Source organism: Varroa destructor, unplaced genomic scaffold (genome assembly GCF_002443255.2).
Source record: "Varroa destructor unplaced genomic scaffold, Vdes_3.0 BEIS01000004.1, whole genome shotgun sequence".
Lineage (NCBI taxonomy): Eukaryota > Metazoa > Arthropoda > Arachnida > Mesostigmata > Varroidae > Varroa > Varroa destructor.
This window is the reverse complement of record NW_019211457.1, coordinates 12565935-12583233: the sequence shown is the minus strand read 5'-3', so window position 1 is coordinate 12583233 and position 17299 is coordinate 12565935. Positions and strand designations below refer to the sequence as shown.

General features: G+C 40.9%; 2 protein-coding genes across 9 annotated transcripts; both read left to right on the top strand.

The window, feature by feature from the left end:
• Positions 1-603: 603 nt before the first annotated feature.
• On the top strand, positions 604-4267 carry LOC111250192 (carbonic anhydrase-related protein 10-like). 5 transcript variants are annotated; one of them, XR_002673216.2, is made up of 6 exons: positions 604-1073; positions 1668-1715; positions 1929-2347; positions 2468-2845; positions 2982-3313; positions 3551-4267. XR_002673216.2 is itself a non-coding variant. In XM_086987361.1 (6 exons), the coding sequence occupies exons 1-6, from the start codon at positions 818-820 to the stop codon at positions 3598-3600; spliced, it is 1077 nt and encodes a 358-aa protein (XP_086843487.1). In that variant the 5' UTR covers positions 604-817; the 3' UTR covers positions 3601-4267. The 5 variants fall into 5 exon arrangements, 4 of the variants coding, with proteins under 4 accessions (XP_086843487.1, XP_086843490.1, XP_022660770.1 ...); XM_086987361.1 differs by having other exon boundaries at positions 604-865; positions 2045-2347; positions 3064-3313; XM_086987364.1 differs by having other exon boundaries at positions 2045-2347; positions 3064-3313.
• Positions 3578-16964, top strand: LOC111250199 (carbonic anhydrase-related protein 10-like). Of its 4 annotated transcripts, XM_086987359.1 has the most exons (7): positions 11728-12910; positions 13468-13549; positions 13770-13817; positions 13918-14339; positions 14463-14837; positions 15191-15413; positions 15694-16964. In XM_086987359.1, exons 1-7 carry the CDS (start codon positions 12902-12904, stop codon positions 15762-15764), a joined length of 1230 nt encoding a protein of 409 aa, XP_086843485.1. In that variant the 5' UTR covers positions 11728-12901; the 3' UTR covers positions 15765-16964. The 4 variants fall into 4 exon arrangements, with proteins under 4 accessions (XP_086843486.1, XP_022660791.1, XP_086843485.1 ...); XM_086987360.1 differs by lacking the exons at positions 11728-12910; positions 13468-13549 and adding an exon at positions 3578-3710; XM_022805056.2 differs by lacking the exons at positions 11728-12910; positions 13468-13549 and adding an exon at positions 8714-9236.
• The last annotated feature ends 335 nt before the right edge of the window (positions 16965-17299 follow it).

Sequence of the window (17299 nt, the reverse complement as noted above, 5' to 3'; positions counted from 1 at the left end):
TGTCGTTTAGACAATTGGCACACTGTACAAGAACAAAGCTGAATCTAATTAATAGATACTATCGTACTGGCGATGTCTTTACCGCCGGAGCTAAATCGATATAACGGCGCCGGGGCAACATGTTTGCTTCGTTTCGTGGTGGGAACCAGCCCGTCTGAAGTGTGTTTAGCGGCAATACCGAGCGCAAAACTGGATATAGTTGTTTTAGGTGGACAACGGAGATCGCGGCTTGAACCTTCAGATGAAGCAATCCTTCTTTTACATGAAAGCACGATTGCATTACGTCCCAATCTAGTCTTCAGTGTATTGCAGCAATGTTCTTCTAATCACTTTTTGCAAGCGCATACATGTTGCTAGCGCCTTCCCTTGTCTACTAGAAGCAAGCTATTCTTTGCATCTTCTTGTGATAAACTATGTAAAGGCTAGCGTTGAAATGTCTAGTTACCGTCCAGGTAGCTTACCACTGGACTTGCATGATTGGGAAAGAGAGCCCTCGTATGGAATCAGTCGGGGAGGGCTCGCCCGCCCGCCCTCGATATGGGAGAGGGTATCACTGAGGCGGGCCACTCCAGCAAGGTGGAACTCGAAACGTCGTCTTCAAGCGGCACTCGTGTATGCGTCGACTAGAGACATGGAATGCCCCTCTATGAAGCCCCCGCGGATAACTCTAGGATTCACTCGTTTCAATCAGGCAGCCAGAGCGCTAAAAGGAGTTTTGTAACTGAAGTTGGAACAAAGTGCAGGACTTGCCAACTCAACAAATACGATCTTTCCTTGTTAATGTCTCTGTTAGGGTTTTAGCAGTGTGAAGAAGAAGATGCGTTACGAACGAATCAGTTATAGTTCAATGCACAGTAATAGAACGGTAGGCTTTCCGATGAAAATGTGAGGAAAATATCACAGATGCGTGACGTTTTGTCGTTGGTAGTCTATCAGTCATGTGGATCGCCTCTGGTGTGAACGTTACACGCGCAAAAGAATCATAGTAGTGACAAGCGGATTCGGCACAATGACCTCTATAATAATGGCTCGAAAAGTAACATGTGCATATATTCTGCTCTTTTGTATAAATGGTATGATACCTTTTAATATAGGGAGTGGCAATAGACAATATAGTAACAATAATAACAGGCACGCTCTAGATGACGTGATATTCTGTGCTTCAAATTTACCTATAAATGCTTATGGGGTATGGATATTGAAAGTGTACGACTGTAAAACTCTGGCATGTCACTCTTTTAATTAACGATTTATCGTTACAAAGTTAAAAAGGATTAAAGCTCATCTATTTTTTTAAAGTTTTTTTTTTTTTTTTTTTTTCAATCAGCTTATGACTACCTTTAGCGACCCTTAGTCTACAGAGAGCTATCTGCGACACACTTTTAATAATACTAAAAAAATATGGGAAAATGTGGAAAAAAAGTCAGCCCATAGCGATCAGTTTCATTAAACTCTAGTGGAGAGCATTCGGAGTCCACAATTTGGAAAAGGTAGATTTTGTAGCATATGAGTTCTTCTCCGTTGTCTCCGATAAATTAATCATGACGCGCAGATGGGACTTTTGCCAAAAAAGCCTCTGGCGGAGTAGATCGATAATTCTAGGAAAAAATCTAGACCACGATGTATAGAAATAATTTGTGATAAGAAGCGGCCGTTTGCTATTTCAGGCTCGCTGGCCAACTGGAATGACTGGTGGACGTATGAGGGAATATCAGGTAATAGTCGACCGGTGCAAAAAAAAAATTAAAATATTTTATTTAAGTTTATTCGAGTAGACATTTTCTAGATTCAACGGAAACACTTCAATACGCTTTTATATTCTGTTAAGAGCCAACAGGTCTTGCTTCTTAATTTTTCAATAAACAACGTTGTTCAGTAAACAACTAGATGACATACGACAATTCTCACTTTTATTGCGATTTTTGTAGGTCCAGATTTTTGGGGTCGTCTGAACCCAGGACTATGGGGGCTCTGCAGTACGGGTCGCCGCCAATCTCCGATTAATATTGAACCACAAAGGCTCTTGTTCGACCCTCAATTGCAGGGCCTACAAGTAGGCAAGGCACGAGTTCGGGGCGTCCTGCGTAACACCGGACAGGGAGTTGTATTTCGTGTCGAGACACCGGGTACGTTAGCTACTGATAGTCTCGGCCTTCAGTCAGACACTTCAGGCCACATGGCTGAACATGGAATTGGCAGCGCTCCAAGGATTGAGCTTCCATCGGTAAATATCAGTGGAGGCCCGCTTTCATATTCATATCGCGTCTACGAGATTCAACTCCATTTCGGCCGGACTGACCATCAAGGATCGGAACACCTTCTCGCTGGATTTGCGTTTCCGGCAGAGGTAGGAAACAATTGCAGCTGTTTGACTTTGTTGTTGAATATTTAATTCCAACGCATATTTATTATGATCGGTCATTGGAAGGTCGATTTCCCACCAAGAGATGCTGACTTTGCTTCACAGGTACAGATCTATGCATATAATAGTGTATTATATGCGAACTCGAGCGAAGCTCGAAATCGAGCTTACGGTATAGCTGCAGTATCGATCTTTGTCAAGGTGACTAGAAAGGATGCTCAGACCCGTGGCAATGGGCAGGATGGCTTTCTAAAAGAATCCAAGATGACTAAACCGAACCTAGATTTGAAAATGTTGACGGATCAACTACAGTACATTACGTATAAGGGAGACAGCGTTCCCTTGAAGGCTTTATCAATCTACGAGCTACTTCCAGCTACCGCTGCGCTGATCACATATGAAGGATCGCTGACGACTCCTGGCTGTGAGGAAACGGCCACGTGGATCGTACTTAACAGGCCTCTGTACATGTCACCCTCGCAGGTAATTAGAACTAACATGTGTGTTAAAATAAACAGCAGTACGATAGACAAAGCGATCTTCGGTGGAAGTGTTGCATGGTATAGCCTAACTGAGATACTCTGCTTCAACGTTTCTGAGATTTCCATCTGTTTTTCAGTCGATATTGGCAGTTGGGTTGGCAAGCTGCTGGCACCAAATGTTGACACGACTTTGTCTAGCTCATTTTCTCGTCATTACAGCTGGCCGCGCTGCGGAAACTGAAACAGGGAGAGCCCGCATCTCCAATAGCTCCCCTCGGGAACAACTTTCGTTTTCCACAGCCTCTTCATCAGAGAGCTATCAGGACAAACATCGACCTAGTGCATCCGGATCGAGGAAGAGAAACGGCCACGCCGACCGCCGCATCAACAAACAGTGGGGAAGAAGGTGAAAGTGAGGATGCGTTTTCGAACGCAATGTCGTCACACTGCCCCAAAAAGTTCTATCAAGGTACTAACAAAGATAGACACCTGTGGCTAAATAGGACGATTCTAGAAATAGAGAACTGCAACAGTAAACCATGGGTAGCATCTCAATAATAACGTGTAACGCTGTCAAAACACTTCCGGTCAGCGAAATCGTTGGCTGACAGTTCTGTCGAATCTTTTCAAAGGCATTCTGGCAAAGGATCTAAAAAAAACCAACAGATCATTACAACTAACGCTATGCTATTTTATGCAATTTCAGTGTCTCCAGAACATTTGGCGGTCAATGCGAACTTTCTTGACTCCCGATAGATAAATCCATACTAAATATTTTGTATAAATATTTTTTTGTACACTATCCAGTTTGAATTCAGTCTGGTTTCGCGTTTGAACATTGAAGTTCAGCTTGGAACTCTGCGGTGGTAAGTAGCATATGGATCGGAAGATTAGTCAAGCATTATCTAATCATTAATGAACGTAGTGGTTCTTGCGGATTCTGAAGAGATTTTGAGCTACTAAGCTATATGTATGCCACCAGTAGGATAGTTTAATCGGGGACTTTAACGTTCACTAATTGAGTCAGTGTATATACACGTCAACAATACGGAAGTGTTATACTTCAGTAGCGCGTACACACCCGCACCTGTATACAGTCGTTCTCTTAAAACTATTGACTTTAGTAAGCACGAATGTTCAACGATTAGCTAGAATGATTGAATTGCTCATTGCTAGGAACAACATGTTCGGCATCCCGCGTGAGGTGCAATGTAACTCTTTCTGTACAAAATGGCTTCCACAGTTCTTGAGGGAAAGTTCAAACGGATTAGACATCCTAAAGCTTTAATGTACGTTCAGCAAAAATAGCATATCCGAATTTCGTTAGGATAGTTTATCAAAAAACTGAAGTTCTCTATGAATTTTGCTTCTTCTAAACGAGCCCTTTTAAGAAAAATAAAGCTGCCTTTTACAGAACATACAAGACGATATGTTTTTATTTCCCACGTTTTGCCTAAACTTGGCCTCTCTTTATAGCGATGTTCTTCGTCCATACAAGTTTCTACAACGGCTGAGAAGCCTGGAAGCTATTCTCTGGGGTGGCTACGCAGCCTCTGAGCTCAACTAGAGTGGGCATAAAGTACGATAATACCAGCTTTCATTTTAGGTAATATTTCATAGAGAGTATAACGCCAAACCCGCAGAATCTCCCTGGAGACTTTTAATGAAAAAAAAAAAAGTAAAGTGAGCTTGAAAGATTAGAGAAAAGTGAAATCGATGCACACTGAGAAAACAGAAATAGTACATATTGCCTTCAAATGACAAAGGTATCATTACGAACTTAACAAACTTACGAACGAAGTTTAACTAAACACTAATTACCCTAACTAGCACTATCGACATAATAGCATTCTGACTATACCTACTTAAGCGTCTGAGGCGAACCTAAAAGGTGCAAAAATAACGTTAGTTCAACGACCATGGACTTCGACGTGTTTCTGCCTAATCGGAATTTGTCACTAATGGAAGTAGCGAGTGCTAAGTTCAACATGAACGCGTTAAATTTTAGCTGTTACAGAGGTACGTCAGGAACTTAGAAAGAGGCAAGTGTTGTTAATGGCTGTTAGATTACAGCTGGCAAAGCGCCTTTCGTGTTACTTCTAGCTCCATTGCATTCTCTTCGATGCCGCCACAGCCGTCTTCTGTTTATTTGTTTATCTATTATACATTACACCGCTTGGCCTGATGACTGGTCCGGCCGCATACGAATTGCTTTTGTTTATTTCTGCTTTATGGTAAAAATCATGGGTTTTCCATTGATTGATGATAATTTTTCCGTTTAACGAGAATAAATCATCGGTGCTAATATGAAACTGAAGCTCTTCATATAGCTATCAAAAGGATCCTTATCCTGGATAAGGTCCTTTAAAGACAGACTGCAGGTCGTTATGATATGACCTAAAGGTTACGTCGATTCAACACGATCGAAAGTTTACATATCATCAATTGAAACTGCCAAAAGAAACTATTTACTGGATGAAAAATGCAATAATTATTCGCCCAGTGAATTATGTTTAATTTTAGCTCAGAATCCTTAATATTATAATTATAACCAAACGACATTTGAGAAACCGGCTCGTCGAAGAGCTTGTGCTACACGAAATACCTGCTAAATACAGGAAACTGCCAAAGGGACGGGGGTCGCCGTGGATGAATGAGTGGGTCATCGAAATAGTAAACATTTTTTGTACTTTAAAACAATATCACCTGATATCCCTAAACGAAGTATGCACCATTTCAACTGATGATATTCAGCAATTTTTCTGGTAACACAATAAGCCCATACCCGCGAATCTTTTATAGCTTCTGTGACATCGTTCCATTAAATCTAGATTAACCCCATTAGGGAGTTCTGGGCTACATGGTAATTGCATGAAAATCTCCCACCCAAGTTGTCTCAATTTGTACTGGATAGCTGAGAATGTACGTGGTCCGGCGGTATCAGCTAGTTCCGATCTATCTGTTTCAGTGGCTTATTAAATTGGCAAAGTTGTTATCTATTCTTGTACTCTTTGAATTATTCTTGTATCCTTCTATGTTTCGACTGGTATCACCGTCGATATGTTTTATGGGCTCGGACCTCGACCACAACACGTCCCTAGAATTGGCAAGCAAACACATTATCTATGAAGCTACGACGGGCACTACCCAGCTCGTTTTGAGCTGTTTTTGACCAGAGTTTGAAACTGTTTGGCAGTAAATGTTTAGTCCTTTGGCGATAGGATGGCTGTTCATCTTTCTCATATCTTACAACAATTTCACCTTTTTCTTTTTGTCGTAATTGGTCGACTGTTCGATTGTGCTTTTATCGTAAGATTGTAAAATATAGGGAATAATTGCCTCATTTCTCTATTCATCCTCAAAGCGCTCAATCTTATATCTGGATAAAGATACTTCAACGATGTTAGCACATTTGCTGCTCTCAAACCTCTCAGACACAACCTATGTTACCTTATCTATATGCCTTTGAAGCGATCTAGCTAGAAAGACGGTCAATACTTTCCCCACACGTGGTGCATTGGGTTGCGACTCCATTTTGTCGACTAGTAAATAAGTTGCACCCTGTCGCTTGAGTTTGCCTCAACCGCTTCACTGAGATGTTCTTCAACGAAACGGGACAGGGCAAGATATTTGCTACACGAAACAAATTTTTCTGGGATCTTATAATAGAGGTAACGCATCAACGGGGATAGTTCGCAAATTCCAATCTATGCATCTATACGGATAATCACTGAGCTTTTCCACTCGTCCCGATTTCTAATGGTGATATTAGATCATACGATATTTTGACGATGGCTTAGACTTTAAAGAATTGAATTATTACTTATACTTGACAGAACTTCGCGGAAGACCTATATTATTATCTTTATGTGGTAGATCAGTCGCGGTATCGTATAACATAACCTACTATAGAAACATTAGATCGTTGTTTCGGTGATCACTGTTATACTACAGGTTACAAGACGACTTCGAGTCTTGACTTCCACGTACCTTGTCAAGACAGAACGTTTGCATCGAGTAGCCGCGTACCAGTGAAGGGAGACCTGCGACTTGCGCTACACATCACAGTAATTGTCTAGTCTCTCTCGCTTTGCATTGGCTACCAAAAGGGCTGTGCATTTGGCTGAAAATTCGCTAGGAAGCCTTCTCTTCGCCAGGTTCTAGGCTACCATCACATCCTGATTCGCGCTAATTAGTAGTTTTCCGATCAACCTGGCGTTCAACTCTGCCAACCCTTTCGTCGCTGTTACCGTTTGACGATCTATCGGAAAAGTCTCACATTGTCATAAACGGAGACAAAAATCGGTGAATACGATTCCTTCTTTGCTCTTAAGCTTGTGGCTGTGAAGCCGCAGCCACTGGCACAACGCGTTGGAATAAAGCGTTCCATCTTAGCTTAGGGTGCCGAAACCTAAATACATTCATTGCAGGTAAGTTTTCAACGCGTTTCAATTGAAGGTCACTGCAGGAAGCCCACAGCGATGATTGACCTAATCAGTATGAGGATTTTTATATGCCGAATTATACTAAAGGACCCGCCGTAAAATTATGTTCTTCTTCTTCTTATTTGTAGTTGTGCGCTTGTGGTGCCTATTGGTCGGCCTATTGGTCCCAACCAGCGACCTTTTGTAGATCTATTATATGTAGTTGCTTACGAATGAATATAATTATGATGATTTGTTTTCGCGTTTGTTTGACTACACTATAGTCAGTGTTAAATGCCTCACGATAGAGTGCATCATGGCTAATGTTTTGTCATCGGGAATCATCACTGGATCCTTCGATTCATTTCTCACGCCGATGTGCAGGGAAATATGGCGAGGCCCAACCAACTCCCAGTAGACAGATAGCATAATTTTAGTTCACAATCTTTCTTTTTATTTCTTCTATTGTACCTATATACGTGTTATTTCTACACACACGAAGCCTTCTTCATGCAAACAGCTATGTAGCTTCGCTGAACAGAATGTTCAGGTGCCTTACTGTCAATGATCGCAGTATGGGGTTAAAAACGGTTGAAATGATGTTTTCATAGGACAGTTTATAGCAGAGAAGTTGCTCACAGCTTTCAGTTTGCCAGCGTGCGATCTGCACAAAAATCCAGAGATATGATATATTCGTCGCACATTTCTTTCCTTCACTTTTAACCTCAGAGTTTTCTGCGTTTCTATAGAAAATTATTTCAACCACTTATTTGTCCTGATCAGTCACTGTTTCTAATCGCCCCGATCGTCCATCCGATTTCGTATAAATATTTCGTTATAAACTTAAATGTCCCAAATCAAAATCCTCTTGGTATTTATGATTTTTGCTGCATTTTTTCCCCTTTTACAGTTTCATAGCGGATTTCTTATACCTGCTGACATGTCGACCAGTAAATAGAGGGGTCCATAAGGAGTAATGATCCCAGTGGCTAATAGCGCCACTATGTCAAACGGAATTTTGGCAAACAGCCAAATTTGGCCTCGATCAAAAAAAAGGAACATTACGTAAGGTAATGCGACAACGGATGGACCGCAACTAATTGAACTTACGAGCAACTAATTGAACTTATTGAGCAATAAGACATATCTAGCTCGTAACTAGGTAGCTTAGATAGTACGACGGATTTTGTTCAGTAATAGAAATGTTCAACTATAAAAGATTTTAATAGCTAAAGTTAGAACTTGTCGACTCTAACTAGGGCATTTCATTACGTTAGACAAGTCGTACTCGAATTTGCTGCCAGCACCACAGCAATTGGCTTAAAAAAGTGTTCTAATTTTGCAAGCTAAATAGTCGAGCTCGTTTTTTTATCTGAATGTTCTCTGATGGTGATGTTTCAGTATTTCAAGTTTAGAAGAATAAAACTAAAAAATCACTTGTTTTTTTTTGTCCATAGGAAGCAACATAAACAAACCCATCTCAAGCAGCCATTGGTTCTGTTCCATCCACTAACAAAACTCCGGAGGCCATGGTCTAAGGTTGAAACAGCTCTAAAAGAGCATATATATATGAACAGAGTAGGAAAGTACCGTAACAAATTGGACGGCCATTGCTATATGCTGGCACATGCGGACTGATGTGTATCTTTGTAATAACAAAGCGGAGAACAAATTGTTCGTTGTGCAGTTGTTTCCGATAGCTGCTGGTCATTCGGGTCAAGTGTTTGCGCAGAACTTAAGTGTGTCCACCTTCCCATTGACGCGGATTACGGTTGGTTACGCAAACCCTCATGGCTATAGCGACGGAAGGATAAGAACAGAGAATCATACTACATATCTGATGATCGCTTTACTCTCGAGCGTAGTTTCGGTGATGCAGTGGGACAAGATCGTTTTTGTTCTCCGATCGTGCACGTTATGACCTAATACATTAGATCAGGACATGATCAGCGGATGCGAATTGAACAGGTAGCCTTAAACAGTTAAACAATGGACAACGGTAGTGCTTAAATAATGTGTTGGCTACAGTCTATTATTACCCTTTCTAAGCTTGAGGTAACACGTAAATTATTAAAATTTACGTATTACCTCAAGCTTTTTCCGTGCTGTAAAATCGCATTAGCATAATCTTAGTCGTTTTCGCCGTACTATATATATATACATCAGCAATCATCAGAAAAACGAGGTAAATAGGTAGGTAAATATTATAATTGCTTCAGAGTTGTGTAACAAGCCTCGCTAAAATGCAGAAATGTGAGGCGACATAGAAAAACAGGGTTTTATGGCCTGTACGAAAATGCTAGTATGACAAAGATCTTCGAATCTGAAAACATCTCGTTTATGATAACTCGTAAACATAATAGGCACTGCAAATACAATACTGAGCATCCGCTTTGTCTAGGTTTCGCGAAGCAACTGAGGAAAGGTGAACTATTGTTACCGAAGAGTAGAAGACAAGCCTAAACGCACAATGCAATCCCGAATCTTCAATCGTCGTACTTTGGTAAATTTCATGAGCCTAACTGAAAAGGTAATTCTGCGCCTTCTTTATTTTGCTAACCAGTGGCAAAATAAAGAAGGCGCAGAAATTGCAGTGAAATGAAGAAATATGTCAGTTTCTGTTTTTGAAACTGCTCGTATTTTCATAAGGCACATCGTGGCATTGCAGTTGCGGAAGTAAAAGCTGTCGAAGCCTTTATCTAGGCCTTAGAGCGGATTAGTCCAGGCAATGGCACCGAAGAACAATATATGTATATATATATATACTTCGGACATTAAGGAGCTCTGTGAATCCCAACTGGCAGCTCTGTTAGCATCGGGACGTTTCTAGCACAGCCTGATATTGCACGTGTATCGGGTGAAGCTTAGGTCGAGTGAGTCGAACGTTTACGCGACTATGACGTACATCATTCTCTACGATCTCCGCCCCACTAGTGCATCTGCTAAATGTTGTCGCTCAACACCGCCATGTTTCCGTTCGATGATTTCAAACGTCGCATTGAGATGCGTTAAGAGGCCCGACATACTGGTGATGAAAATAACGATGATGACGAGCCGTAAAGCTTACTGTACCATTTCTACCACTACATCCATTTATTCTATCGTGTTGACAAAAACACGCAGTTTGAATAGGATACTTGACATGGCAATAAGGGCCCAGTGAAGCGAATAATTTTAATATATTGCTTCCAGCATGTTACAAGCTCGCCCTGCTTATCCCTGGCGGCAGGAGAACGTCGTCTAGCCACTTCGGGTAATTTACGAAAGCACTAATGGTGGACGATCCAAAAAGAGATTCTTTTTATTATCCATTCTCATTGCTAATTTAACGTTACAGCCTTCGTTAGGGCATCGTATAGGCTTCCGTTCTCGCCTTCCTTCAGCAACATCACACTGGAGTTATCCTCTACTTGATATAGATCTATACGACCCCCCGCTCCCGTCTTTTTTTTTGAACATATATCAAAGTAACAACCTCTTATCAGTTATGTGTTATATTTCTGTCTTGCTTATGCACTGTGGAGCTAGCAAGCAGAACTGCTGACAGGCACTGTATTATCTCTACAAAATTCAAACGACACTTATAATTGATAAGATTTTGTTAGAGTTGCGGTAAAATAGCATTAATCTCAATGTAAACATCTTCCCAAACCGTTAATCCGAATACTCCGAACTCAGGCAGTAGCAGCAACTGTCGAGGAAGGCCTAGTTGTAGCAAAATTGTGTGTGAATATTAAATTTTATTTGATCTATCGATCCATCCGTGTTTACCCAAAAATACACAGCAAAAATTCGATAACAAACAATAGATTTTTTATTGTAACCAACTAAACCATATCCTTAAGGCAACCACTTTATTTTGAGAAATTTTTCTTTTTGTAGTAAAAGAAGCTCTTCTTTGTTGACTTTGCTGCGCTGATTTTCAAATCTGTAAGAACGCCCACGTTAATGTTGGTGCTAAATCAGGAGGTCTCCTTTTTTAAAACGCGGGAGCTACTTTTGAACTGCAGGTTTTACAATTGACGATCACTTGTTTGCTCGACAACTGTCCTTTTTTTTTTAGAAACAAAAACATATATATATATATATATATATATATATATAGAGAGAGAGAGAGAGAGAGAGAGAGGGGGGGGGGCTGTCTTTTTTCAGTGTATTCAGCTCATATTCGGACAAATTCAACCCCACCGACTAACTATGATTTAATTATAAGCGCACGTTGTATGTGCAGTTCTGCCAGGTAAAGCATTCTTTTAAAAGGCTTCCTCAACTTAGGGAAAAAAACTTACAAGCATTGCTGACTACATTTGTTTTATGAAAAAGATAGAAACAAGACCCTTATAAGGTGCTCTCTATGTTTCCATGATTGATATGTTCGTCGTGCAGTAGAGAGAAGCAGCTTGTCTGTCAAGAGGTAATTTAGCATCGTTTTAAGAGGGAAGCCAACTAATCTTGGTCAGTTAGCTTCTAGTTGTGCGCAGCTGTCTTTCCGACCTCGCAAGGAGCGCACGCAGCCTACAGGCCATACAGGAAGTACAGGATGTATACGACGACACTTCTCGTTTGAGTGTCAACGAGGCGTAACTTTCCAGAGGACCGCTGAGGTCACATAAGAAACTCAACGAAGCGAACAGTGCTTGGACCATCCACAAATCACGTTCTCGAGTTTCCCATACCGTGACATCTTCAAGGCTGCCGGCAAAGGCTTTGTCGGGTGACTCCAAAGGGGTGTTCGAGGACCTAAAGAGTGTTCACCTTAGAATAACTATTAGCTCACGTCAAAGTTAGCCCTAAACTGAGCCTTGCAAGTCTCATGATATTCGAATCTGACTGGCCAGCGATTATATGTCTAGCATGAAATGTTTGCAGGATGCAGGACGGAAGCTCAATTAATCGAATTCAATATACGTGCTACTTTTTATAGGTGCGCTCTGTATGTAACGAACGCTCAAAGCGATGTACAGTGAGTTAGACAAGGTCTAGATTCAGACTTGTCCAGCAGTTCGTTCGTCGTCTGATTCCAGCTAGGAAAAGGAGCTAGGGTCAGGCAGGCCCGCCTCTTGACTGAGGGCTACTGAGGGTGAGGGCACATCCGAGGCGGGTCTAGAACAGGGACACTGGGAAACATCACCAAAGCACTGCACGCAGACAAATGTCGGATACAGGAAAAGGCGGCCATATTACGCTAATGGCAACAACAACAACCATAACAACAACAACGTAACGATGTTATTGGCCCGATTCTATTAATCGTTATTATAACTAACCTGTCACAGTGGTGAAGTGTGCGGAAACTAGTGCTTTTTATGGATGTAAAGCTTAGAAACGACCGTACACGGGAAAAAAGGAAAAACTCAGTAACGACTTCCCAGCTGCCTCAAGATAAAGCACTCGTACTGATGATTATCAATTATCATGTGTGAATTAGCATGTCCATCTATCAAATTAAATTTCCTTGATGATTTTACTATACTTAACCGTTAACCTCCGTACGAGTAGTTGACACTGTTTGTTGATCTTCAGTGACAGTTCTGGAGAGTACATATTTGATAATTCATTTTTCCGGCTGGTAGCAACAATGAGGAAGGCAATGATTACTCCTGTCGTGTTACAAATAATTTTACTAGTACTTCATGTTAATGGTAGGTTGTGCATGAAAGCTACTCGCAGAACATATCATATATTAGTTACTTTAGGCACGGATAGGGTAGTCCTTCTTGCTGTGCCAACTCCTCTTGTTATCATTCGTATCTGTTCTGAGTAGAAATGAAAGACCTAACCGTAGTGTTTACATAGTAAAATTTGTATAAATATTGATTTTCAAAGGAGTGCAGAACGTTCGATATGCTAAAGACCTTATTCAAAGGTCGTATTGTCACTGATCTTGGCATTTTTTTCAAGCATAACCCAGTCTATTACTATGCACATAGTTTTCGGACCAAAGGATTTCAGAAGATTCGTTGAGCTATACGCTTGTCACTCGACGGTTCAGCTGATGGCCTGATAACTGGTCGGTGGAATGGCTGAAATCTTTCCACTATTTCCGTTCAGTGAATTTGACTTAAACAGCCCTGATTTGTTTCAAATGGTGCGTACGTTTCGTACGATGAGATACCAATGGACGTTCTGTATATTTTTGCGCCGTCGATATGAACGACAGGAACTGTAACTATCTTTCTGATTATGTCGGTGCAATTAGCTCAGCGATACGACCGCACGAGTATTATTTGCGAAAAATTCACGGTACTCACTCTCAGAAGCTGCTTTGGTGGTAACAAAAGGTACGAATTAGCTGCTCTGCGTGTGCTAACTTATAAATCGGAACAAAATCAGGGAAAAGAGTGAAATCTATTATCGTCTTAGCTGGGAGCATACGTCTGGAACTCGTACTATTGTAGCTGATGTAGTTTACACGTTAGTTGATCTGGTAGAGGATATACATTGAAGAAGAATAGATATAACTTGTTTTCCGAAACCATAATACATCCTGGAATATTGCAGATACGATGGCAAACTGGAATGACTGGTGGACGTACGAGGGGATTTCAGGTAAGAAAAAGGAGGAGCACAGCGTACAATCATGTACGTACAAAGATATGATTATTGACACAGGCGATATGATAAACTAAATTATTTTTTTCTGTTCAAGGTCCAGACTTTTGGGGCCGACTCAATCCAGGCCTCTGGGGTTTATGCAGCACGGGGCGGCGCCAATCACCCATCAATATAGAACCGCAGAGGCTTCTGTTTGACCCCCAACTGTTGGACCTGCAAGTTGGAAAAGCTCGTGTTCATGGCATTCTTCACAACACTGGACAAGGAGTTGTGTTTCGTTTGGAAACAACTGAAACCCCAATAAATGACATTTCAAGCCCCTCAAAACCCGATACCGCCGGCCATGTGGCAGAATATGGCCAGACAAGTACTACGAGGACTAAGGTTCCAACAGTGAATATCACTGGAGGACCGTTATCATATGCGTATCGTGTCTACGAAATCCAGTTGCATTTTGGCAGGCAGGATCATCAGGGATCAGAACATCTTCTCGCTGGTTTTTCTTTCCCAGCTGAGGTGAGCTGAACGGGACCAACTTTTCTGCATTTTTCTCTCGCATGATAACAGACTACAATTACAGGACGGTGCCTTGTTAACATTGGGAGCGCTATGGGTTTGATCCATAATTGATATTTACAGGTTCAAATCTACGCGTATAATAGTGAGCTTTACGAAAACGCCACTGAGGCGCGAAGCCGAGCTTATGGCATTGCCGCCGTCTCGATGTTTGTTAAAGTTGCTAATGCTAAAGAGGCTTTGCCTAAGACCGGACAACACTTCCTGAAAGAATCGAACCTGTCTAAACCAAATCTGGAACTGAAAATGTTAACGGATCAATTGCAACACATAATCTACAAAGGCGATAGCGTCGTCCTCAAGGCGTTGTCGGTTCATGAGCTTCTTCCAAATACTTCAGCACTGATCACGTATGAAGGCTCGCTTACAGCTCCAGGATGTGAGGAGACGGCCACTTGGATACTTCTCAATAGGCCGCTCTATGTCTCGTCACAACAGGTACAAATCTATTGCTGAGCGTGTGCTAACTTAGAATGCTATTCAGCTGAATCAAAAACCAGTCTTGTGCTGCCAAAGGAAAGTCTGGAAACATTGATTCTGTTACCCAAAATGTGGACTTTGGCAATCGATTTACCGACGTTCCATCACAATCCGGTAGTAGAGCGTGCCTTTCATTACTAGAGTACGTAACATTTCTTGAAAATCCGACATTGAAATAGATTTAATGACACACAATTCCTTTACAATTTCAAAATAAATCGCTACCCTTTATAAGTTAGGCATACATGGCTAATCAGATGATTACCTCCCTGTTAACTATTAAGTGCTTATTTGCCCAATCCTTCCTTTAGCTATTAGCAATGCGTAAGCTGAAGCAAGGTGAGTTGACTTTACCAGTGGCGCCTTTGGGGAACAACTTCCGTCCTCCACAGCCTCTGCACCAAAGAGCTATCCGGACAAATATTGATCTCTATCCCGATCGTAATATCAGAAACCAAAAATATCTAGACGATGGAACCACTGAAGGATTAGCAACCACCTGCCCTTCGATGCAGGTGCAAAAATTTTACCAAGGTAAGCAGGACATGCAATACAGTATTACACATGCTTAATTTTCGACAGAAAATGTTTTTTGAAAACAGTTGTTTAAAAAATTAAGCAATTAGAACGAAAGGTCGATTCGTCCCAACTACGCATGTCATGTACATCACCGTAAGACTGTTAAGGGTTACTTATATAAGAAGAGCAGTCTAGCTGCGCCATTTTCGCTTTAATTTCTTCGTCGCCTCGTGGAAGAAGTAACAAACGTTTTTTTTTTATTATCGGCACATCCTAATAATGTACTCTTTTTCAGTATCTTCTGAACACGTCGCGATAACTTCCAGATTTAGCGTTACCACGAAACTGGATAACGAAAATATATAAAGGACTTTTCGAGGAATAGGCGTTGGATGGATGTACATATCAATATTAAGTTAACAATACACTTCATTGTGCTGCGTAAATGTGTATGTGTATAATGAGCTCGTACTGAGAGACCAGTGACTAAATACTCAACGAAAGAATACTAGTACATATGTATTGTACTTTTTTTACTGAAGTTCGTCAATGGTGTTACGGAACCGAAAACCTAATAAAAAAAACGTCGCGATCCAGGCACGGCAGTTACGGATCGTAATACATTAGCGGAAATATAGAGAACATTCAACTGTCAATAAAAGTCAATTATTATGGTTTGGTGGTGACAGAGTTGTTACAGAAGATTTTCTTATCTTTACGTCTGTGCTTTGGATTGTAATAAAGTAACTACTAATACTTTTTTTTTCTTTATCAGATCGGTGTTCAAGCTTGTGAGTTGTTTTAAGTCAGTTCATATACAAACAAGCAGAACTGGGTGATGAGTTGATATTGGAAGAAGGATGTTTGACCTCTTAAGAAAGGATGCTAGCAACATTACTGTAGTTGAATTATACTCTTATTTCGATAGAAGACGGTTTAGGTGACCGTAGATTACAGCCGAGAGCCCGTTTCCTAATAGAGCGTGAAGTGCAGAAACCAGTGCGCCCGTGTGGAGACAGATGAGCTGGAACAGTTAAATTTTGAGCTTCGCCCCCACAACATGTGCTTTCTTACGAGCATGTGAGAATTTTTCTTAAAGTGATCGCAGGACGCGTGAAAATCATCCAGTATTCAGGCCATAACACTGCATTAGTTAACATCCACCAAATACCGGCAGCCGTATTTTATGGGATTCTGTAATATATATGCATATAGAAAAAACTTGCATATTCTGTATCAGTATGAATATTTCGTTCTCGGTAGGTGGGGTACGCATTGAATTGTTTTTTTGGGCCAGACTCACGAAATAGGCGTGTTTTGCTAAATCAAGAATCGTTTGCCTACTTTTTGAAAATTCGTTATTTTTATGGATAAGCACTACCGATAGAAAGAACCAACGGAACAATCAATTGATATAACAGCCTCGATAAAGGCAAATTACAACAACTCTATGTTCTATTCTCGTGATATGTCTTGCTTGTTGAAAGAGGTTGTGTATTCTAAATTAACTGGCACCTGGATACTGCTGGCTAATAAAACATGGTCTACTATACCCTACTGTACAAAGTTGTTTTGCTTCTGATTCTTATTTATTGTAACGCCCATTTGAATAGGTGATTGTTGATGATTTGAATTTTATCTACATAAAGTTTCTCTTTGATTTATGCTTGACCCTTCCTTACAACATAAAACTCATCGTAACTCGTATATTATCAAGCACTAACAAGCAAGTGTGCAATAATCATTTTTATCTATTTGCTTACTACGCACTATAAGCTAGGGGTACTGCAAGTAGCCTCAGCTAACTAACCCATCTGAATCCCCATTCATTATATACTCGCATATCATTCTTGCTATGATTGGAATATAGAGCAGGGCGAGCGTTCGGTGACATTGAACAG